Genomic DNA, 23,354 nt, shown 5'->3' with positions numbered 1-23,354 from the left:
CATACGAACATACATACAGTCAAGGGGTGTTTCAGCGCTCATCGGCAAACACAATTGTTCTGACCTGACCTGAGCCGTAGCTGTATCAATCAGCTTCTGCGATTCCGGCGTTCTGGGTGTCTTAGAATTGTATAGGCTATTAGAAATAGATTCAACGCACGTTCCGATCAAACAGATCAGGACACCACAAACAGAAACAGGCCGGCTAAGGGTAACAGCAACCAGGACATTCAATTGACGTCGAAGGTGATTCGAGATCCCTCGATCCGATATCGATACTCTTGCTTGACGACCAACATCGTTTCACAAGTTTCACGAGACTCAAACCAAGATACGCACTTGAGCACGATACGGTAGATACAAGAGGCATTTTCGACTTTCCCTTCCTCTTCCTCTTCCTCTTCTTCTTCTTTCTGCTCGCATACTCGCCATATACAGTGTCAACAAAAGGAGATGCCTGACTCGACTGTGCCCCTCTCAGCTGGTCCTCCAGCGAACGCAGCTTCGAGCAGCATAGAGGATACTGGAGCTAGATCCGCAGAAAAGAGAGGATTGATGTTACCTCCTCCGATACCTAGCAAGGAGGGCAAAATGGATGGTAACGCAGCTGCTGGAGTGCCGGGCCCACCGTGAGTACCATCCCCCTCCCCTCAATACATCCCTGCTCCAGGTTATTATGCGTCTCGTATGGACTCCGCCAAATGTAGCATACCCACTTCGTTGTCGTCACAGTCCTGTATTGATAGAGAGACCTTGATCTAGCCCCCGGATGACACGTCTTCCCTCTCTGAAGCAATTATCAGACCATCTCCACTACACCCCTTCATCCAGCTCGACCGCTCAGTTCCCAAATCCCTTGACTACTCCCGGACAATCCCCATCCTCAATACCAGGTACTCCCCCTTCTCTGCGAATTGCTACCGGCTCTCTACCCCAGGGAACGCCAGGTGGGGGCGGTGTAGCTCAATCCCCCTTGGTCGCTCCTTCACCAAGTAGTCGACTGCGATTACCCGCAAGCGCAATGATGCGGTCCCTCTCTTCCGGCTCCAATGGCGGAGGGACACCTTTAGAGACTGTCCATTCGCCTAATTGGGTATCGCGTGGTCTCAGTGGAAATGGTGATTTGTTCGGCAGTTCATCTACTGCTCAAGAATCGCCCATCTCGACAGCCGCTTTGGGTACACCTCAATCTTCCACCATCGTACCAGGAGTCCTTCCGGGAAGAGAAAGTGCTCCGCCAATGTCAAGGTCGTCAAGTACGAATTCGTACATCCAAGGATATTCCAGCGTGCCCTCTTTAGACCAGATCCGACGAAGAATCTCAGTATCACAAGGAAGTAATAACAAGGCGGACCCGATCTTACCTACACCCGCGGGTGGTTTAGTCAATTCTCCAGCTCCTGCCGACAAAACTGTGGAACAAGTAGCAGCTGCGGCGGCGCCCTCAGCTCCGTTGAATATCGTGAAGACTGGTGTTCAAGGCCAAGGTCAAGGTGAAAGTCCGCCTCAGAGCGCTTCTTTGACCGCCTCTAGCTCATCCTCCGCCGAGAGCGAATTGACGAACGGTAAAAAGAAGAAAGAACATCCTCTCCGACATGCATGGTATGTTGTAGACCTTTCATTGCTCTTGTCCTGGGATCGCAAGCTGATTGATCGTGTTCCCCTACTTTGACAACTTAGGACTCTGTTCTTCGATTCCAAGACGTATAAACCTGATCCGTCCATCCTGGCTCAGAAGGAAACTGGAAAGGCTTTGACAGAGTACGAAATGACTTTGTTGACTGTTGGCAAATTCGACACGGTAAGTCGGAGCATGCACTGCCTGCACGTCGAGCGTCTAAGACTGACAATGTACTGGACCGTATACCAGGTTGAAGGATTTGCTAGACATTTAAACAACATCAGATTACCCAGTTTACTAAACAAGAACTCGAATTACCACATGTTCAAGAACGGTATTCGACCTGTAAGTCTGATCATCGTGTTCTGCCTATGGACCTTCCATACTCCCTCGAGGGATTCTACGATATGATGTATTAATCAGGCTCTGTTATTCCATAGATGTGGGAAGACCCCTCGAATGCCAACGGTGGGAAATGGGTGATCCTCTTCCGCAATTCGTCAAACACCATGGACGTGGCATGGGCGAATCTGACTATGGCGCTCGTCGGTGAGATGTTGGACGAGGAAGACGAGGTTTGCGGGATCGTGGCTTCCAACAGACCGAAGATAGATAGGATACAAATATGGACTAGATCCAGGGACGATCACGATAAGCTCAATAAGCTGGGAAGGAGGGTATTGGAAGTGATGGGTTTAGAAGGGAAGGATAGGGAATGTATGAGTATGGAGTATCAGGTGAGCTTTGGTCTGCTGGATTTGGGTTCTATCGCTGTCATTCCATTCTCATTCCCACTCCTATCGCTATACACTTTACGACAGTCGCATCTCGACAAGTGGTTCAGAACTAAATTGTTTGTCCACTCACTCAGTACAACGCTACCAATTCTCATCCGCCTTCGGGATTGTTCTTACATATACCATTCCCCACATCCAGGACCCCTCTCATGACTTCCGGCCCAGGGTCTGGCTCCACTCCAAATCGTTTGTCCACTATGGGCCCCCCACCTACGATCGGTCTAGGTATCTCAGCATCCACATCTCGCCAAAACTTGAATACTCCTTCAAGCTCTGGCAAATCACCTACCAATCCCACCTTCTCAGGTAATATCTCTAGCAACAGCAACGGTATGCTTGACCCACATTCACACTCTGGGGCGAATTCCAATGCCCTAGCCCAACGTCGGCTGAGTGGCGGAGGCATGGGAGGGGCGGCAAATGCCTTTGCTGGTCCGATGGGGGGTATGGGTATCCCGATGGGTCGGATCGGTTCCTCTGGTGGCGGTGGTGTCGTCGGCGGAATGATCAGTAGAGGTTCGAGCCCCGCTTTATCGGTCAGCCCGAGTCCGAGTCCGGTACCTGCTCCCCGAGCGTTGAAGGGATGATAAGCAGAAACCAGGGGCATACAATACATCTACGATGTCTCCCATCACGTCGTTGATTCCCATGCGCTGTGCGCTGTGCGCTGTTTTGAAGTGCTGTGCTGTCTGTTTCTGTTTCTGTTTGTATTCGTATTCTCATTTCTGGAAAACTGTATCTCCACTATACCCATCATGCATATATCTCACATTGGCCATGATCTAACTGGTCTAAACCAGGATATGTCAATTGCGAATGCAGATGTCAGATAAGTCTCCATTTGCAATTGGTCCATCAGGTTGCGACCGCGAACAATATTTATAATACATATTTCCATCGATTCTCCCAAGCAAACACAGACATATATCAGACCTATAAACGCAGACGAATCACTCAACTCAACTCAAATACTATAAGCGAGATATGCAAAGATGGGAATGGATCTGCCTGAGATCCTTCACAGCGCCACGAAGAACGAACGAACTTATGAGAGAAGAATGGAAGACTGGTCGAGACAAGACACGACAACGTGGAAATATTTGGCAAGTATCTTCCCCTAAACCCTAAAATGACACAAACAAGAAGAAGAATTAAAAACAAAACCATAACCCATTTACAACGGTAACAATCTGAAGATCTTTCAGGAGAGATAAGACGAGCGACCACCTCCCCTTCAATTGACTTGTCGTGAGATTTCGTATTTCGCCATCGTTGATTCAGTGATATTATCGTTGTTCCTTCTCGTATATTACACAATATGGGCGAAGATCGTGGAAAACTAGATGATAAGGTGAAAACCCGATATCAGGTTCGGGTTCTTGAACACCATCGAAGAGGCCGATCATCACATGGTTTCAGGAGAGGCACCATGGGAGCTGTGAATCGACCGGCTGATTGAGTGATGAGAAGGAGCGGGTGACCCCATGGACTGGTTCATCATCTTGACTTCGTCATAGCTTGAGCTGACGTGTGTACCGTCGTTGGATTGAGTCTCGATACCGTTCCCATTGCCTATGTGGCTTCGACCCCAAGACGACTGATCGTGATCAACCTGTTCGGGCGATTCGGAGCTCTGAGGGTACCCTTGAGCATACGCTTCACCTTGTGGTTGAGGAGGTGTGGCGTAGGGACCCCAGACAGGCACGTAGATTGGTTGTTGCGGTTGAGGGTGTCCGTGAGCAGGCTGAATAGGAACATAGTGGTATCCTGGAGGCAGATGACTGTTGGAAGGTGGTGGAGCCGGTGCACCATATCCAGTAGATGCCATCGATGTAGGGTTGTACTGGGAGTAAGGGATCAGAGGCCTACTCGTGCCGTCGTATGCGGGACCGGAGGATGGACCTTCTCCAGAAGAGTTCGAGTCAGGGTAAATACCATTGTACAAACCTCGAGATTTCTTGTCTTCAGAAGTACCGATGATGAGGTGCTTGGATCGAGCGGTAGCTTTGGCTTTACCTCCGATTTTGGGTGTCTTGTTGGAGGGTGGTGTGGAAGTAGGTGGATGGTATCCGCCACCAGCGAACCAGGTCTCGCAGCCCGCTCGGATCGCCCACTTGCGTGCTCCGCCGGATTGGTCGCCGAAGGGTCGAGGGAGCTTAACGAACGCCTTGCACATCGAGGTTTGATGTCGTACACCGTTATAGATCTTGGTAGGGTTTTGTCGGTAGTCTGGACGACAAAGCATAGCGAATAGAATATTTCGTCAGCTCAATTAACTATATGTCTGTGCGGTGGATCAAGCTTAGGTAGGGTGGAATGATGCATGATTGTGTATGTTCCGGATAGGGTCTCAACGCTCAGGTGCGGTGGCGAAAGGAGAGGGTGACTCACGGGGATATCTCTTCTTGATGGAATCGGAGATCTCGGAGACATACAGTTGATGAGGGGGAGGAGCGAGTAACAAAGCTTCACCGATGAGAGCTGCGTAAGACATTGGTGGTCGTGGTGCAGGTAGTTCACCTGGAGCTAGGATTGGCTCGTCCTGCTTCTGAGGGATAGCCATGTGATGCATGCCCCAATGATAGGGTGATTGTTGCTGTGGTTGGTACGTGGTTGACATTGGTGGTTGCCAGGGTGACAGGGTTGAGGAAGGATAACCGTCGTAAGAATATTGTGATTGTTGGTGTGGGTGTGATAGTTGTTCCTCGTGAGGATGAGTAGTGTGACCGTAGTATGCTTGGTGTTGCTGTTGGTGTTGTTGGGGATGAGGGTATTGATGAGGATGAGTGGCAACATGATGATGCGTCGTTGTTGTTGGGTTAATATTTGTACTTGAGTTGGATGAAGTGGATGTTGACAAGTAAGGCGTGTTAACCTCGTTTTGATGGTGATTAGTTGACTGTAGCTGATGACCATGAGTCTGAGTCTGAACAATAGAATCATTTCCACTTTGATGCTGATGTTGTGACATGTTGTTGTTATTGTTATCGGAAACAGCCGAAGACGCCGAACCCGAAGCGGAGAAGTTTACAGCGGGCGCAATAGAAGGTACACCAAGACTGCCCTGTCGCAATAGCCGATCATCAATTGGGTACGTAGTCGGTATCGTAGATCCAGTTGTCATAACTCTTCTAGGCCAAGAAGAAGGCGAAGGGGTATTATGCATCGTATTGTGCGATAATGAGGGGCGCAATGCGGATTTGTGGTGATTCTTTGGTACAGCTTGCGACATGAAGACATCCGATCCGGAGCCACACTCAGATACGCTACCGTGGGATCTACTAAGAATTGATCGGAGAAAGGGAGGAGCAAAAGGAAGCATGGTCAGCTAATGTCACTTTTTCGCATACTACGGCATCGTACATAGCCACACCCGCTTAACATGAGAAGGAAATGATTGGTGATGACTGGGATATTGAGCATGGATGAAACGAAGGACAAAAAGATATAGACGAAAATAGATGAAACTCACCGCATAATGGAAGAAGGCTCGTTTACAATGACTGTACCACTTAGACCGTAGGCTTGAGGCGAAGGTGTGTTTGGGTACGGTGGCTGCATGGGGGATGTGTGTAGGTTTCGCTCCAATGATGGTGGTGGTGAAGTCGAGACGATCCTTTGGTGGTGTACAAAAGGTGAAGAGGCAGGTACAGTTGATTGGCGTACAGACGCAAGAGGAGGTGATGATGATAGTTGTGTTAGTTGAGGATCAATTTCGAAATTACTGATATCAAAAGGCTGTACCAACGAATTTGTGGTTGTCGTTGTGATTGTTTTGGATGTGGATGTGGGTGTGGGTGTCGGAGTCTGTTGAGTGTGAATGCTGCTGTTATATCTTACTGACGAGTAGCCTGTCTGACGTGTCTTGGGTGGATTCGGAGTCGCAAACATCGCGTCTGATCCGTATCCGTATACTCCGCTCCAACAGTTGGGTAGGCAAGTAGGTAGGATGCGAAACAACACAAACAGTGTATATGAAAGGGGGAGGCGATGTTCTTGCAGGCGATAGCAGGTAAGAGGTGTGATAGACGGAATGGAGCAATCACGTTTCAAAGTACCGCCGGTGTATATATGATAGATGGAGTTGTATGGGGGATAAGCGAGTTTGTGTGTTGGAGTGAGTGATCAAATTCAGATTGGGTATATCGAGGGGGTTCAATCTTCTCTGCTTGATCCTGCCTTATATCTTAAGTTCAGATCAAATGGGGAAGAGAGGAAGAACGTGTGGTTTCGTATTGTCTTGGATGATTAGTGAGCCTTCAGACCGAATTCATCGATTGGTCTATTCTAATTTCTGATCAGATCACGAAATCCGTCCCAGATCATACAGGTGCACGTAGGATTCCAGAGGAAAGTATCTGATAAAGATACACCGAGGAATAGGGGGCTGGCGAAATAATGTCTTCTTGTTTGGATTTAGACTACTTGGAGTAATCGGGAATTGACCGAAGGGAGCGAGAGCAAGGTACGATCGATTTGATGGTATGGTATGGTATGGAATAGGATGAATTTGAGTTGTTGTTTGTGCACCGCTGTGTGGTGTGTGTGTATGGTTTATTGTTTGCGATTGGGATTGCGAATAGGAATTGTGTCTGTGTCTGTGTTTGTGTATATCAGACGTCTGTGTTTAAATGAGTTATTGTGGGTAAAACAGGAAAAGAGAAAAGGCGAAGAATACGAGTACCCTTATAAGTATATGTTCTGTCATGTATGCACATACAGTTAGTCAATGCTCAAAGGACCAAAGGACCATATAACGTAGTGAGTAGTCAACTATGCAAGCTGCAAGTTAGTATGCATTCGATCAAAGAGGAGATTTGATCGTAAAAAAAGGTGAATAGGTGTTGAAGTGTCGGTGGAATCGGTTTACTTCCGACCATTTCAAGCCAATCGAACGAAAGGCGCTTCGCTCGAGATTCCTATAGTACCCGATGCTCTGCCTGCGTGCATGCATGCGGAGCATGACCAACGTGATCAGTACTCTCATCTGAGCTATGACTCTGGTCCGGTTTGATTCCAGAGAGAATTGATCACTTGTTGATGTTTTCTTGATTCTTGACGAGAATTTGATGGTTTGGCGTAAAATCTTGATGTCATATGAAACTTTAAGCCACGCCTTTTTCTTTCATTTTCTCCACTCTCCACTCTCTCTCTTTGCTGATAAGGGTCAGAGGGGGTCAAATGAGCACAGTCGAAATGTTCGGTAAAAAGGGCGAAGATGAAACCAGATACTAGGTCAAAGCGATAGTGGAGGAAAACCTCGTGTCATGATAATCTTGGCACACCACTCGTATCGGTTGACGCCGAAGGTCATTTTCGGCGGTGCACCGACCATCACTAGCGACTAAACGAACGAGGCACCAAAGGGGGTTGGCGTATCATCTTTCAATCCAAGCTAGGGTGGGGATGACGTTTGGACATTCTCTCGTCGATCAATATACATCCGAGCCTAGACTAGGTTAGGGATGGCCTTGACATGCTCCGGAACACGTTGTTTGGTCGATCTGATTACTTACCGTGTCATGTGAGTCAAGTCTACGAACAATCCGACTTTGGCGGATTACCTTTACTGTCCACGTAGGTTGAAAATACATCACAGTATCTCATCCTTGCGACCGGTGATTGTCAAGCGACCTGCGATTGGTATCGCAGAAGGCGTCCCGGTGTGCGCAGGCTGGCAATGCTGTTGGAGTACATCACAGCCGATATGATCAGAACGAGTCTGATAAGGTGAGGTCGTCCAGTCACCCGGTCAATACCGGCACCGAGTGAGAATTAGTGTGAATTGCCCCGTGGTATGATCACGATAATTGATCGCCCTGATCGGGAACGAGATTTATAAGGCGTGTTGGCGTTCTTAACGTCGATCAGAGAGGGTCCAAAGCACCCCAATTCTACTTATCACCGAGAATCGTCACCGAGCCGAGCGAGAGTCGCGTTGCAATTGTGAATGGAGAGTACCGTAAGCTTGGAATGAGGAACCAACGAAAATAACATGAGCATGTGATGCGGTATGAGTACAGCGCCAAGAGGTATATCTCAGCAATGAGCAGGACCGCCTGTCGGTATCGATCTGAGCAAGGTGAGCCTCCTGTATTCGATCCTGCAAATTTGGTGACTCAAGTATCGCTCATCCGTCAAGCGAGATTAGGCCAATCGTAAGATCCGACTTCACGGCCGGCGCAGAATGACTGATCCAATTTTGATCCGGAATGACCGATTACTAACGATGAAGAGGTCAAAGCTTGTTTCAGATTCCAATTAGGATGAGAACGGGAAAGTTCTGTGCCTTATGGGTATTTAAGGTAAGGTACAATCAATTGAGCTTAAATCGATTCCGATTCCGATTCCGATCTTTTGGCTTCGTACAATAGATAGAGACGTTTCAAGCTAATTTAGCGAGTTGATCAGGATTAGGCCGAAATGAACAACGCACATTTATTGTTTGTTCGTCCCACTCCAAGAAGTTGAGAGGTATGGAATGATCGCCGAAGTAGAGAATGAACTTTAAACGATGTTGTTCTGTGTTTATCGACTGTGTGGCACTGCGTATAAAACATGAGAGCATCGGTATACCGTATGGAGACAGTGTGTATGGGGCAAGTGCCCTATCGTATACTGCTTAAGTCTGGCTTGAAGTTGATACGTATGATGGATCTTCGGATGTATACTGGAGATCTCAAGACTGCGCAAGACGGACATGTCACGTTGCGATATGCATCCGAAGCGAGTAATCCATAGCATCGCCACGCACACTTGTCTGTACTCGTGAGCAGAGTCGAACGTGGGTCGTATCTTGGGCAGGGCGGGGATGGGGTATATCGCCAACAGCATCGCTGAGACAAAGTCAAGGGATCACGATGAACACGATCTTCAGCTGCAGGACCGTCGTTGCTTCGGAGCGCTGACGAGGCCGTCCTACGCATTCCACTCAGTATGCATATCGAAGTAATCCGACACAGATGCAATTCAGACGAGGAAGACGATACTGTCATGATGCGAGCCGAAACGGCCACACAGCGACGTGGAGTGTTATGTCATAACGGCATATGTATTCGCCCCATGAGGTTGAGCAAAGTATCTTCGCTAAGTTCTCGGAAGGAATTGCTTCTGGTCCCCTTACCCAATCTGGCTCATCCTATGGCTGGTCAGAACATTGTCTCGGACACGTAGAACATCATTGCCAATATAAAACCTTGCCCTAGATACATAGTTTTGGCATGAGCCGCAAGGTAAGATTTATCGCGATTCATTTCCGTTCTGCTTCTCGTCTACTCTCATCTGGACTTGCTGTATCTCAGAGACGCACCTACCGCAGGGCTAGCGCGGTATCGATTGATAAAGTACGCGATGTAAGAACGGGTTGAGGCGGGTTTGGGGATTCGACAAGGGAAAAGTCCTGCTGTCGCTGTAGACATCACATGGAACCCAACAAGAATATCATCGAAAGTACGCTTGTGCTTCCGTTCCTTTTACTTGGGGGACTTATTCAACAGCTATACAACGCTACAAGCGAGTCTGACGGCTAGATCGCCGGGTAATCTAGCATAGCTGGGATCTATTCACGTTGATCGATTCATCTCGTTTGTTACAGTCCGTGGAACTGTGGTCTTGCTTTCCTTTCTGTGGGAAAGGTCAATCTCAATCAGTAATTCCTCGCATTTGTATTCCACCTCGACTGCACTGAAGGATGAATGAAACTTCGTCCTTTCCTTACCGCTCATCTCACTCGGATTGAGACTGTTGTATAGCGGAATTCGATTCTTCCTCCATCTACGCCTTACACTCTGATGTACACATATATATTTCGTCGCCCTCCGCTTCCTCATCCGACCCAAGCTGTCCAAAAAAGACTTCACCACCTCGTCAAGGCTCCAAAGTACCGCTCTATTTCAAGTCCGCTGTACTAGCCTAGAATACAGTATCAATATACAGCAAAGCGCCACATTTTAACTTATATTGTGAAACCCTAGACGCACTGACCCTCTGAACTCCACACCCCATTTTATGTCTTCTATACACATGCCCTTGCACATGCACATATCCAAGCTCAAGCTCAAGCTCAAGCTCAGATCGATTCACATGTCATCTACCAATCCGATCTCTGGGAGCGGGTCCAAGCTTCCTGTCCACTATGGGACACGGACGCGGATAAACAGCTGGACCCAGAATTTCTGTTCAATTGCATCCGATGCCTTGTGGGCCTAATCGTATGCGACAAGATCGGTGCACAGCTTGAACAAGCTGAAACAGATTTGTGACGTTACATGCCTGCTTCATCTAGTACCTTGAAACGCGAGTTCAGGCCTTTCACGAAGCTGCGACTCTTGTTAATTTGCCCATGTCTATCGGTCTTTCGTTAGCTCGGGTCCACGTTCAGATAGTGTAGCGCCTCCCTAGAAGCTCTGTTATGTCTGCCTAGAACAGACATCACCTTTCTACTAGGTTCAACGCATGACTCGATGCATGATACAACAACAATCACCGATCGAGCTCAGTATTGACCTATTCTATCCTGCTCCTTTTCGAACTCGGCATCTCCTCGTCATCGCCTCCATCGCCATCGCCATCATCGTCGTCTAACGGATCTTGCCATACACGTTCATCCGGCAGTATACGCGGCTCAGGACTCAGTCCGGGCGATCTATCGGGACTATCCACTCTCTTCCTCGTTCGTGCAGACTCAGCTGTTTCTTCCTCCTCATCTGGCCAGTCCGGACTACCGGGTCCTTCTTCATCCTGGACATCTTCTTCCCCTCTGTCCTCTCTATCATATATGGGTCTGGCAGTGCCTACCGCTTGCCGATCTTTTTCCGCTACATTGACAATTCCCGTCTCTGCATCTTTATCTTGCTTCCGCAGACCACCCACTAAAAACGGCTTGTTGAACGCGTCCACTAGAGAAGTCACTTTGGTAGCTCCCAGTCCTTTCACGTTGGATAGGATCTTAGAGGGTTGCCGTGAGAGGTTCGCGAATGACTATTGAACCAGAATCAAGATTCCGTATTGAAGCGACAATCAGTACATCGGATGAGCCTCATATGACCAACTGCTCTGACTCGACTCGATTTGTTTTATTCAAGTGCGGGAAAGATGCGGTGTTGGACGAGGGGAATCGGACTTACCCCAAATTGAGCTGCCAGATTATCGGCGTCAGTCTTATTAACTTTCCTTCCGCTGGTCAGAACATGTTGCAGCTGATCATGATACGTCTGTTGGACTCGCTCTTTGAGACTGTCCGCCGATTTGTGTTCGAAGGATTTGAAGCATACTAGATATTGAGCTATCTCTTCGTTCGACCAAGCTACGAAGACGGTATATTCGTTGATTATTGCTATCTTGTTGATCTCCCTCAACGATTGTTGATGTTCGGCCTATCCCCCAGGAAGTGTCAGCTACAATCATGGCGTAGATTCACGCCAAAGAGAAATCTTTGGACAAGAGACCGTTGTACTAACAACATCGCATAATACCAAGATGATCCGCAGATTATAATTGCCCTTCATCTTCTCTATTCGCGTGTGTATGTATTCGGGATGTAATCGATGATACTTCAAGCTAAGCTCACAGCTTAGCACCAACTTTGCAGCAGCAGCATTGCTTCCGGGAAAGCTTGCTCACCTCAAGAACAAGACACCATTATGTGCTCCAACCTGATAATCAGCTACGATATCCCCGATTTCCACCCCGACATTTCTTATCGATCCGAGCACGGGATTGCGTCTCTAAACAATAGGAATGTAGTCAGCAGCACGACGTGGTCCAGCCGATGAGCATACGGGGTCTTCAAATATCTAGATCGAGAGTAAGGAGAAGGAGGTATGAAACGTACCTGCACAGAACTATATATTATACTATTCTTACTCGCTGCCGGTCTATTGATCGGCCTGGAACTACCGCTCGACGGACCGGCCTGAGCGTTCCCACTTATAGAAGTAGAAGGTACAGTTGTCGAATTACCATTGCTAGGCTTCTCGGAGCTCGGTCCTGGTAAATTCGGTATGGGTGGTTGACCGCCTGATGCGTTCCGGAGCGATGAGGTAGATGGAGCGTGCTTGGAAGGTATGTCGGTATTTTGGGTTTTGAGGTAAGATGAAGCGGATTGGAAACCTGTGGGAGGCGGAGGCATCATCGCCGTCTCATTGTCTTCTGACATTTCTAACAACCACTCGTTCAAATGTGCTGGCGTGTATTAAATGTATGAGTGTCACTTCTATCAGAGTCTGAACATCCAAGAGAGGAGATTGTTGACAAGTACTCGTAAAGGCCGAATCCAGTCGACTATGACGATCTTTGTGCGCGTTCTTACTCTCCCACGGTGTCAAGTCACCATACAGTCAAGCAACTCTTAGCCGTCCTCAACCTGAATGGATGGATATATCTTGCTTGAGCTGTATATTTGTATATCTCATCTTAGTCTCGTCGTCATCTCTCCACGAACACGCAGATAGCGCAAGGCAACATGGCCAAAACATACCTGCTCTCGCGCACGCTCGACCCGATCTTAGGTATATTCACCGGTCTCTTAGCTTTCCACTTGAACGAGACAAATCCCAGATCAGCGCCTTTGCCAGGACACACTCTGAGAGAATTGATAGCTTGGAAATGGAACGATAGTAAACAGCTTAGACAGGCAAGGGAGAAGGAAGATGATGGAGAATGGGAGAGGGTCACCAGAGAATTAGGCGTCGGCGCTGGCGCTAGCCAGGGAGAAAAGAAATAAGCAATTCTGAACCAGGTAAGTGGATTCATCTATGCTGAATTGGGGAATGCGAATGGGTTGATGGCTTATATCGTTCAAAAGGTTATCTGGGCAATTCTTCAAACTCATGCAAAATGTCGTCTGGCGACTGTCATCAATATTCAAATGGCCACCGCGACACAAAGTCGGCAAACATCAAGCTAGAACAATGATAGCAGCTCAGAAATCGAGCAACGCTATATCAAACCTGTACTTGTACTGCCTATCCAGTTGTATGAAGGAGAACAGAAGTCCCGCATGGAAAGACAAGGCGAACAATCATAATGCATATATGTATACGTACATCAGTGTTCGCTACTCATTCTCTTACCCTAACACCATGTTGTATCTTTGGACCCCATCTGTTCGCGCAATGGCCGATTTGAGCGGTGAACAAAGATCCAAGAAAGGCAGTTGAAGGAGAGTGAGGGTTGAGCAGAGATGGAACAAGATCAGATACGACCTTTCCAACAAAATGAGCAATGTGCGACTCACCCTCTGAACTTCTTCGGTGGTCTGGGAGGCCTAATGAATGTCGAAGGAGCCGATCCTTGGGAATACCTCGAGAACGCCCATAGCTAGATTGCCATAACGAGATCAATTGAGGGAACAGGATCTTGCCTCATGGCATGACATCAGGCTGGTTACTTACAAGATACCTATGACAAAGAGAGGGTGATCAGTCAGATGTCCTTCATATACTTATTGCCACGGTAGCTAGAGGATCGAATGCGAAAGACACAAAGGGAGAAGAACGGAAATAGCAGGATATTCGTCACTTACCTCCGTTCTTTGTGCGACAAACCCACATCATGGAGCTTAACACTCCTCATCCATAATTCGTTCAATTTCTCCCACGACTCCGCATGAGCTTCTAGTTTGGTATCTGCGTTTCTACCTATCAACGATAATAGTGATTGAGGTGTGGGTGTTTCCGCTAATATTCCAATACTGGGTATCAGCTTTGTACTCTGCACTATACGGCTGAGGCATAAATTTGTCATGGCCAGCCGCACAGAAGGAACGTGGATCTGTGGGACTCACCTGAAGCTTGCAGAGGCGCCTTTTGCATCACCCTTGCAGTCGAAGATAATGTTCGAGGTCCGATTGAGGTTGCTGGGAGTCTCGAAGACGACGCTCGGAGGGAAGCGAGGAACATGATGATCTGATTCTTGCGAGTGATTGGGGTTTATAGAACAATTGCAAGTTGGCGAGCTGCTCTGTACGATTGATGGGATGTATGTCAAAAGAATTGAGAAGGTCTGACCGGCTGAACCTCTGAGCAGCAACTTGATTTCGACTTTTTGTTACAACGGTGGAATGCTGCTTACGTAATTCCCTCAGACCGATATTTTGGTGTTCCTTGTACCCATTTGCCGGTGTTGACAGATACAGATTGATGTGTCTTTCTTACTTGCCTTACTTGCAATCTGACTCACCTCACACGGCATACAGTAGAGGGCCGATAGAGCAGGGTTCGGGTAGATACAAAGTTCACGAGAAGATCAAGTGGTGTGGAGTCATCTGTCGATAGCAGAAAAACGATCATCATGGACGCGACTACCCTCACTGGCCTTGTTAAGGACTTGAACGCTGCTAATGCAGGGGGAAAGACAGAAGTAGGTCTGATCATTCCACGAAGTCGGTCTTTCAGAGATGAAGATACCCTGTATCGCTGTCTTTTCAATGGCATGGCTGTTTTGACTTTCACAGCTGACTGATCGGTCGCTTGGTCTTTTAGGAAGTCGTTCGAATATTGAACAAGCTGAAAGCGGACGTAGAACCGTCTGAAGATCTCTTGCGGGTAAGTCCCCTTCTTTCCATTGCCGCTCGCCCTTTTTACGTTCCACTTCTCCTCTAAAGGCATCTGTCCATCTGTCATGATGAATGCAGTGATCAAAGGCTTACCTGATCTGATTTGTGGGCTGCTTAGTCCTCCAAAGCAGGTGTAGCCGTTGGTAAACTACGATCATCCTCCACATCTTCCATCTCGAGTCTCGCCAAGGAAATCGTCAAGTCGTGGCGAGATGCTGTGGAAGAGAACAAGAAGAAACGTAAAAGGGACGATGGGGATAGTACAAACTCCAATGCGAAGAAGGAAGATGGAGCTGCTAAACGGGTGAAAGCTGAGGGTGAGTCTGGTGTTCCTCAAATCCCTCATAAATATACTGGGCATCCTCTTCTATCATTGTGGATGGACTAATCAGCTAAATTATTGCAATTGAAACAACACAATTGCGACAGGCTCTTCCTCGGCTCCTTCACCGGCAGCTGCCTCACCTATCGCTTCCGGATCAGCCAGTACGCCAGACGTGAAAGCCGAAAACGTAACCACCAAAAAATCACCTTCCCCTCAATCCCCTCGACAACGCCATCCTCTCTCCACGATAGACTCTACCCGAACGACGCCGCGAACAGCCAAATCAGATGGGGTGGATAAAAGTCTCCGAGCGGATAATTCGGATGGCGCGCATGATCCCGTAAGAGATAAATGCGTGGTCATGATATATGATGCATTAGCTGGGGATAGTACGGCTCGTGAGTTCTGCACTGCAAATCTTCCTTCAAACTCTCTTAGTCATTATAAGTGCAAAAGACGCTAACGCCAACTTCAATATACCTATACTATATGCAGAAAGCAAGATCCTGACGGAACGTGCGGTGGGTATCGAGAAGCATGCGCATAAAGCAACGAATTATTCGACTGGGAATGATTACAGAGGCAGTGCGTCCATTCTCACGGTATTCCCATGCACAAGGAATTTAAATCCCGGAATATGGGTCTAAGAGCTAATCCGTGGATGTCTCTTAGAAATGCGATCGCTATTCTTGAATCTCAAGGATAAAGGTAATCCAGCACTACGAAATGAGATTGTGTTAGGTTATATAAGTACAGAGAAAGTAGCGAACATGAGCAAAGATGTAAGTCAGCGGGCGCGCCTTAATCATGGCATTGTGGAACGCTGGAAAACATTACGCTGATTGTCCCATATCGGTAATTGATGTTGATATATACAGGAAATGGCGTCGGAATCGGTCAGAGCGTTGAAAGAGAAATTAGCGACTGAGAATCTGTTCAAGGCGAAAGCTGTTGGAGAGACTCAAGCGGAGACGGACGCGTTCAAGTGCGGTAGATGTCAACAGAGGAAATGCACTTATTACCAGATGCAGACCAGATCAGCGGATGAACCTATGACGGTGAGTCCTTTAGATTTATGTTATTCTCCTTGTTAATTGAGACTTCACTGACGTGTCTTGTTTCTCTGGCGCAACTAGACATTCGTAACGTATGTGATTTTTCACTCCATTGGCCAGTTCAGCCCAATGGGTGGGTCTGAAGTTCGCTGACATTGTCTTTCTGTTCGTGCTTTCTGATATACAGGTGTACGGTGAGTACAATCAAACTTGAAGTTATCGTGATTCGCTGGTGCTGATGGATTGCATGGTTCTGCAGAATTGTGGAAATAGATGGAAGTTCAGTTAGACCGTATCACTCAAGCGGGGAAAGGCGATCACTGGATAGTCTTAAGAAGTAGATGTAGAAGTACTTCAAGCAATGTTGTTGTAGAGGGGCCGTTTTATGCTGGTGGGCAGCCAGGTTATAGTGTTTAGCAGAGATGAAGCGGATCAGAAGGAGCAAGTGGGCAGTGACATGTTATTGACATTCCCCATTTTGTTGATGAAGATGTATCCTTTGTATTTTGGTCCGCACAGAACCTGACTGTCCAACAAACAGACACAAATGGAAAATACCATAAACAATATATAGCAACCAATAATGCGGATCAATGGCCGCGTAGCATCATCTACCAGGACGGTATCCCTTGACATACCAAGGTTACTGTGATTCTGTCTTTGGCTCTTTAGCATTCGCTGAATCCGAAGACGCGGGGTCAATCCTTTCTGCAGGACCTCTTTTTGGTTCTGATCAGCCCTCCAAAAGTGAATTGGGACAGTGTATGTACTTGGAACCAAGGTAACAGAGCAGAGGGACGGACGGGAAGAGTCGGATTGCAAGCACATGCGCCAAAGGCGGAAGACGTTTGTAGTTTCTGAAAAGATAATATATTACAACAAAATTTCTGGAACCTTTTGGCCGCGTAGCAAAATCTCAAAGTCAAAAATTGTTGAATTTTACATTTGTTCACGAGCGAAAGCTAGTGGGCGCGCGATCAATTCCCTCCATTTTTTTGGTTTCAATTTTTGCTCTTCTGTACGAGTGGCAAGATCAAGCTCAAGCTAACTAAGATGATGATGTCACGGCAAATGGGTGTTATAACGTGCCTGACTGGTGGAGTTCAAGTTTCAGGTTGAATGAAGATACAAACGCGACTCTTCGAAAACTCACCAATCGCTTTTTGTTCTTCTTACATCCCATCTTCCCCCTTTTACATCAATACGATGACTCGACTTGCAGACATAAAGAGCTCTTCAAATGAGAAAGAGCTAAGTAGAAGAAGAACAGTCGAGACAATGCCTCGCGCACATGAAACGTCAAGATGTTACACCTACAAAAGGATCAACACTGTCTTTACTTCTTTCTCCTCGATTCCGCTTTTTGTCTCGACTTATAGTTGGGTACTGAATGACTTCGTTCAGCCTGCGGTGTCTTTGTCTTGTGGGACGATGAACATTACTTATTCAGGCTGAGGGATAGTGTGGATGAGATGTATATCCTCTCAACTCGTTGCCAATGCTTCACATGTCTTCTGCAATCTGCCTTTTACCTTTGCTAAGCTAATCACGCAAATCTTGTCCCGTATACTTGTTGACCATCACTCACTGGCTGAGCCCTCTAATCAGATTCTACAGCACCCATACCCGCTTACAAAGCGAACCCCCTTCAATCCCTCTCCTCAGACGGTGACATCGATATCAAAGCCATATTCGACTATACAAGATGTCCTCTGACCCAGAACTCCTTCGCCCGCCGCAACGGAACCACAACCCAAATCCAGAACACATCATCCCTCTCACGCCTCACCTTCGACCACCTTTTGCGCACTATCAATCATCCTCGACTCTCCCTCCGACGCCTCATACACCTTATTCTCCTCATCCTCGCGCTACCTCCTCGACACATTCAAGCTCAACTCCTACAAAATTGCGACCCTGTCTATCGCTTTCTCCGCGAATATTACTCACTTTCCTCTCGCCATGCCTCTTGCCTATCATCCTGACTATCGCACATATGATCAACAACCGTCAATCGACAGCCTCAATGGCTGCTTCGCTCAAACAGTCGATGTTTGCCGCATGTGGAGGACTAGCCAAGGGCGCAGCGTCAATACAGACTATGCCAAGGTACTTGGCTATGCAGACCAACGAGGAAGTGATCAGAGCTACTCAGGCGAGCATACTGGCGATTGGAAGTATGTTGATGGATGCCGTAACCATCATCGAGGTCGTCGTGGGGTTTATAGTGGATACGTATAGGAGTATGCTGCTGTGTACGATCGAATTGGCTGTGAGGGGCACGCTGGAGATTGTCATTGGAGCTGTGGAAGTGGTGAGTATATTTTTGTCCCCTCATACCTCACCTTAAAATTTCAGCCTGTCTTGCAGCAGTCTTGGTATATGAGCGATACACAGATGCTCATGCTCATGCTCTGATGATTACTCAGATCACCGATGGAATTACCACTTCCTTGAACAGAATACGAGAAGAGATTCAATCCGATATTGCAGGTGCGAACAACCTCATCCAATCAGCCGTGAGCGGTATCAACGTGAGTCAAGCTAACTTCTCTTTTCTGTTTCGTCCAACATGGAGCCTCTCGCTGACGAATCGCCTTGATACCATATGATCTAATCAGCACGTCACATCACTAGTCAACGTCAACTTGTCCGTACCGGAATTCTCTATACCGTCTCTCGACTTCCTAGCCAATGTGACTGTTCCTATTACATTCGAAGATAGCCTGATCAAGCTCAACGCGACATTACCCACTTTGGCCGAGCTCAAAGACAAGATGAACGCAATCTTGGAGGTGCCCTTTGAAGCGCTTAAGAAAGAGATCAACGAAACCCGTCTTGAGATTGCCGCAAGTTTCAACTCATCCCTCTTACCTGTCCCTTCGCTCTCTTCGCTCTCTTCGCTTTCAGCAAACAAAGCCAACGATCTGCAGAACGATCTTTGTACGGACTTGGACACGTCTTTGATCGACGATACTGCGAAAGCCTTACACAAGTTATCGAACGTGGCGATCGGCCTGATGTTCTTATTGTTGTTCTGCATCTGGGCGGCATTGGCTATTTGGGAATGGAGGAAATGGAGGACGCTGAAGAATACTGTAGAAGCCGTCGAAGATGAATGTAGGAGGGAAAATACGGTAGATGCTTGGAGAATGGTGGCGATTGTTGAACATCCTATGTTGGAAAAGTACTCGGGGAACATACTGGGACGAGTCACCAGATCGAATCGCACAAGAACCAATCTGAGGTGGTTCCGTGAGTCTTCCTGTTCTTACCATCTCCCCATACCTATACCTGACTCGATCTGACCTGCATAATGCGTACATGCTAATATGGAACCATCTCAGTATCATACCTATCTCATCCGACATGTCTTGCACTCCTCTTCATCTCGCTGCTAGGTTTCCTGTCCATCCAATTCCAGCTAGTCGCTCTTGACGCCCTAAAAGCGCATGCTAGGGAAAACGCCAATTCCACAGTGGCAGCCTCGACTACATCCCTTACCGCCAAGCTGAACGCAGCAGCGATGCAATCAAGTCAAGAGTATGCGGATCAGTATAACGCCGCTATTGCAGCTTATCAAAAGAGGATCGACGACGAGCTATTTGGATCTTGGTTGAACACCACGGCAGTGAAGCTCAACAGCACACTGGTAGAGTTCTACGATGGTGTCGAGCAAGGTAAGTCAAATTCCGTATATCATCCGTGCGCTTGTGGATGAACTTGGTCATCTGACTGCAAATATTATCTCGGTAGTGCTTAATACAACGTTTGGCGGAACAATCCTGTTCAACCCCATAAACAACTTCATGTACTGCATCCTCGGATCGAAGATCGATAACCTCGAAAAGGGCTTAACTTGGATATCTGAACATGCGCATATCGACTTACCCACTCTTCCAGCTAACATCCTCATGCTATCCAATGACTCGATGAACGAGATCGCGACGCCCATCGCCGCTGCTGCTGTCGGTTCTTCTGACGGCGAAGAGGACGAAGGAGTCGTAGGAAGCTTGATTGCGCATTTCGAGAATGCCTTGAAGGCCGAGAGGATGTTTTACGGGATTATGATTGCCATGTGGGGAGTATTGTTCTTCATCGGGCTGATCATCGTCATTTGGAATTCTGGCGGAAGGGAAAAATACTATTCGATCAGAGGGATCTCTCCACCCCAAGATCAGCATGGAGATACACCCATCAATGCCACTGGTACTGGTAATGCAATGACAAGATGGATCCCGTGGATGAAAGAACAACAACAACATCCGATATACGATACATACGCCGAGAAACAATTCAGAGGAACGACTCCAACCGATTTTACGCATACTCAAACACATAATGTTCCTAGGACCATTGAACCTTCTTCCAACCAAGATGCAGGAGAAGGGGAGAAGAGTTTCTTCGAATATCCAGATGGAGCCGGACGGACCCAGCATGCGGTCCGACCGTTCGTACCGCGTAAAGGGACTTTCGGATCGACCATGTCATCTTTGGCTGCCCCAGGACAGGCTTTCCTGAAATTAGCAGGCCGTAAACTATCTTCTACCTCTACCTCTGCAACAAATGCTCCTCATTTGGACGGTCAGCGTGATGATGAGAAATTAGTGGATCGAGGGATCAGTTCAGAGAAATACAATTCGACATATAAATATCATCCTTACGATTATGCAGATGACCTCAATACCAACAACAACAACGACATCGTAAAACGACGAGGTGCGGGTGCAGAGAGGGATCAACCATTATGGGTCGATAGGTTCTACGGAGCTTTCGAAGGAGTCAAATCGATCTTTCCTACGCGAGGCGCCAAGCATGGAGCTGCGTTAGGTAGGAAGGGAAGTACGAGGACTGAACAGTCTTTCGGGGCGAGTCAAGTTCCTACGGCCTTCACCCAAGATCTGAATTGGCCCTCTCATTCTCTTTCCAGATCACAGGAGAACTTGAATGGGCAACTGCATGAAGGCAGGAATAACGCTGAGTGGACGATGGTGGATCCTCAATCGATCGGACGAGCTTTAGACGGATACGATTCTCTTGGAAGTGGGATCGATGGAAGATATCCCTCCATCAATCATAATTGTAACTCATCGAATCAGAGTCAAAATCAGAATGGTAGTCAGATTATTTATCCTAGACCGATGTCAAGAGCGCCAACGATAGGCGAGGGTATGAGTTTACCTAAATCCCACCCGTTCGAGAACCCTTTTAAGGATCAACAACCCCCGCCTCTACCTTCTAAGCACATCGAAGACGATTCACATTCAATAGATTATCTCCAGGACGCCGATACGGATGCAGAAGAAGAAATGGAGGGTGAGAGTGATAGAGAAGAAAGGTTAATGAGTATCATCTCGCCCTCATCGATGATTTCCTCGACGACAACGACGAAAGACTACTTTGATTCTGAACCAAGAGTACAAGTGGTGAATAAAGTACAAGTTGCCAGCGATTCAAATATGGGCAAAGGAAGAGGTACGATGGCCTTAGCTGGGATTCTGGAGGAGTTGCAGGAGAAGCAGAAACAGCAGAAGCGGAGGAACGAGGGCGAGGGCGAGGGCGAGGGCGATGTGTTTGATGATAATAGGCGAGTATTATGATCATGAGCAGATTTTTCAGACTCGTTAGTTCCCATTGTATACATACTGAACAGATATCAACAGATAGTTAGTTGCCTTGCATGTATGTATGAATGTCTTGGAATAATCGACCAGAACAGCTCACGCACGATCATGCATGCACTGATGTCATGGAGGTGAAGTTGACTCAATGATGTGCCGTACTGAATTATGATCAGCCACTTGCTACTTACCAGGTAAACTTGTCTTGAATCGTGAATCGTGAATTAGTGTGATTCAGTCGTTCAGTCTCGAGATGACTTTGCAGCTGTTGCAGCTGCGCGGCATGAAGCGTGGAAGCAGTGCGCTGCTAAGGAGAGGGAATGCTTGGCATCTTCCAATATTCACATTTCAAAGTTCATTCTCTTGCTCACGCTCATCTGCACGCTCTCTCTTCGGCATATACGCTCGTAGTTGTAGATTTGCTCAAGCTCATCAACCTTTGCTTTTGCTTTCCCTTTGCCACCTACACCTGCCATTTAAACGCAAAAGCAGAATCGACGATCTGCAAAGCACAGTCGGTGACTGATTGGGTGACGCACGCTCTTACACTTTGCGTTGCGTTGTTGCTTTGCTTTGCACAGGAATAGGAACGATAACTGGTATATAATATTAGACTTTCCAATTCGGCACGCATTACGATATTACGATAGAAAACGTAGGAAAGGCTACGAAAAGCGTCATAACACCCGTAATCGCCAACGACAGCGCAGTCAGTCCATCATCAAAATAATCATCGAATAAACCCTTCGGCCGCGTAGAAGTCATACAGTCATACGCATTTTGACAGACGCAGACGCAGGTGGACACGCAGACCCAGGCGCAGTCAATCCAATCCAATTCAAGTGAGATCAAAGGACAGGAAGAAGCAAGTGGGAGAGAGGCTGAATAAGGAAAGGAAAGGGTAGGGTACGAACGCCGAGTGAGCGATTTACCCTGAAAAGTATCATCACCGTCATCATCATCGCCGGACTGAACTATTTTTGCCAAGCACTGCGACGATTCAGAACCTGTGCAAAGAAAGAAAGAGTTCGACGTCGACCTCAAGTTACCTTGGCATATCATCCTTCTCCTTCAATCCATTCATTCTATAATCATTATCATCCTTGTCTGTGCATATGATATACTCTATATCCATCAACTTATACATATAATCGTACCTTGTTTCGAAAATCCCAGTTCCAGTTATAGTATAACAACATAGCTTTATAGTTTTTGCCACCTATATATTGATTGAATCAATCAATCAGTCAATCATAGACAGTCACTTTCACTTCCGATCAATCAAAGGAGGGCAACAAGACACTCGGATCCAAATTCTTGGCATATTGACAATCACTTCCACTGTAGCAATAATCGCAAATCAACAATCGGTAACCTCA

The 23,354-nt window shown here is 47.3% G+C and overlaps 7 protein-coding genes across 7 annotated transcripts; 4 read left to right on the top strand and 3 right to left on the bottom strand.

Moving 5' to 3' along the window:
* Positions 1-453: 453 nt before the first annotated feature.
* On the top strand, positions 454-3,005 carry I303_106423 (uncharacterized protein; the record flags this gene model as incomplete). The annotated part of the gene is made up of 6 exons (XM_018411578.1): positions 454-629; positions 763-1,602; positions 1,681-1,801; positions 1,871-1,966; positions 2,062-2,358; positions 2,493-3,005. The coding sequence occupies 6 exons, from the start codon at positions 454-456 to the stop codon at positions 3,003-3,005; spliced, it is 2,043 nt and encodes a 680-aa protein (XP_018259390.1).
* An 818-nt stretch (positions 3,006-3,823) lies between these two features.
* I303_106422 (uncharacterized protein) lies at positions 3,824-6,309 on the bottom strand (the record flags this gene model as incomplete). The annotated part of the gene is made up of 3 exons (XM_018411579.2): positions 3,824-4,647; positions 4,810-5,696; positions 5,891-6,309. The coding sequence occupies 3 exons, from the start codon at positions 6,307-6,309 to the stop codon at positions 3,824-3,826; spliced, it is 2,130 nt and encodes a 709-aa protein (XP_018259391.2).
* A 4,614-nt stretch (positions 6,310-10,923) lies between these two features.
* On the bottom strand, positions 10,924-12,574 carry I303_106421 (uncharacterized protein; the record flags this gene model as incomplete). The annotated part of the gene is made up of 5 exons (XM_018411580.1): positions 10,924-11,397; positions 11,544-11,792; positions 11,877-11,976; positions 12,040-12,143; positions 12,251-12,574. The coding sequence occupies 5 exons, from the start codon at positions 12,572-12,574 to the stop codon at positions 10,924-10,926; spliced, it is 1,251 nt and encodes a 416-aa protein (XP_018259392.1).
* A 306-nt stretch (positions 12,575-12,880) lies between these two features.
* On the top strand, positions 12,881-13,141 carry I303_106420 (uncharacterized protein; the record flags this gene model as incomplete). Its single annotated transcript, XM_018411581.1, has 1 exon — positions 12,881-13,141. The coding sequence occupies one exon, from the start codon at positions 12,881-12,883 to the stop codon at positions 13,139-13,141; it is 261 nt and encodes an 86-aa protein (XP_018259393.1).
* Positions 13,142-13,478: 337 nt separating this feature from the next.
* On the bottom strand, positions 13,479-14,318 carry I303_106419 (mitochondrial 37S ribosomal protein mS41; the record flags this gene model as incomplete). The annotated part of the gene is made up of 5 exons (XM_018411582.2): positions 13,479-13,521; positions 13,655-13,737; positions 13,812-13,818; positions 13,943-14,096; positions 14,204-14,318. 5 exons carry the CDS (start codon positions 14,316-14,318, stop codon positions 13,479-13,481), a joined length of 402 nt encoding a protein of 133 aa, XP_018259394.2.
* Positions 14,319-14,709: 391 nt separating this feature from the next.
* Positions 14,710-16,643, top strand: I303_106418 (transcription elongation factor S-II; the record flags this gene model as incomplete). The annotated part of the gene is made up of 10 exons (XM_065969370.1): positions 14,710-14,778; positions 14,901-14,963; positions 15,093-15,291; positions 15,404-15,697; positions 15,795-15,884; positions 15,972-16,081; positions 16,178-16,357; positions 16,436-16,446; positions 16,542-16,548; positions 16,614-16,643. 10 exons carry the CDS (start codon positions 14,710-14,712, stop codon positions 16,641-16,643), a joined length of 1,053 nt encoding a protein of 350 aa, XP_065825442.1.
* A 1,416-nt stretch (positions 16,644-18,059) lies between these two features.
* Positions 18,060-21,954, top strand: I303_106417 (uncharacterized protein; the record flags this gene model as incomplete). The annotated part of the gene is made up of 5 exons (XM_018411584.1): positions 18,060-18,668; positions 18,784-18,888; positions 18,976-19,609; positions 19,702-20,034; positions 20,111-21,954. 5 exons carry the CDS (start codon positions 18,060-18,062, stop codon positions 21,952-21,954), a joined length of 3,525 nt encoding a protein of 1,174 aa, XP_018259396.1.
* Positions 21,955-23,354: the final 1,400 nt, after the last annotated feature.

The sequence above is a fragment of the Kwoniella dejecticola genome, chromosome 8 (assembly GCF_000512565.2).
Source record: "Kwoniella dejecticola CBS 10117 chromosome 8, complete sequence".
NCBI classification, from domain to species: domain Eukaryota; kingdom Fungi; phylum Basidiomycota; class Tremellomycetes; order Tremellales; family Cryptococcaceae; genus Kwoniella; species Kwoniella dejecticola.
This window is presented reverse-complemented; position numbering and strand designations above follow the sequence as displayed.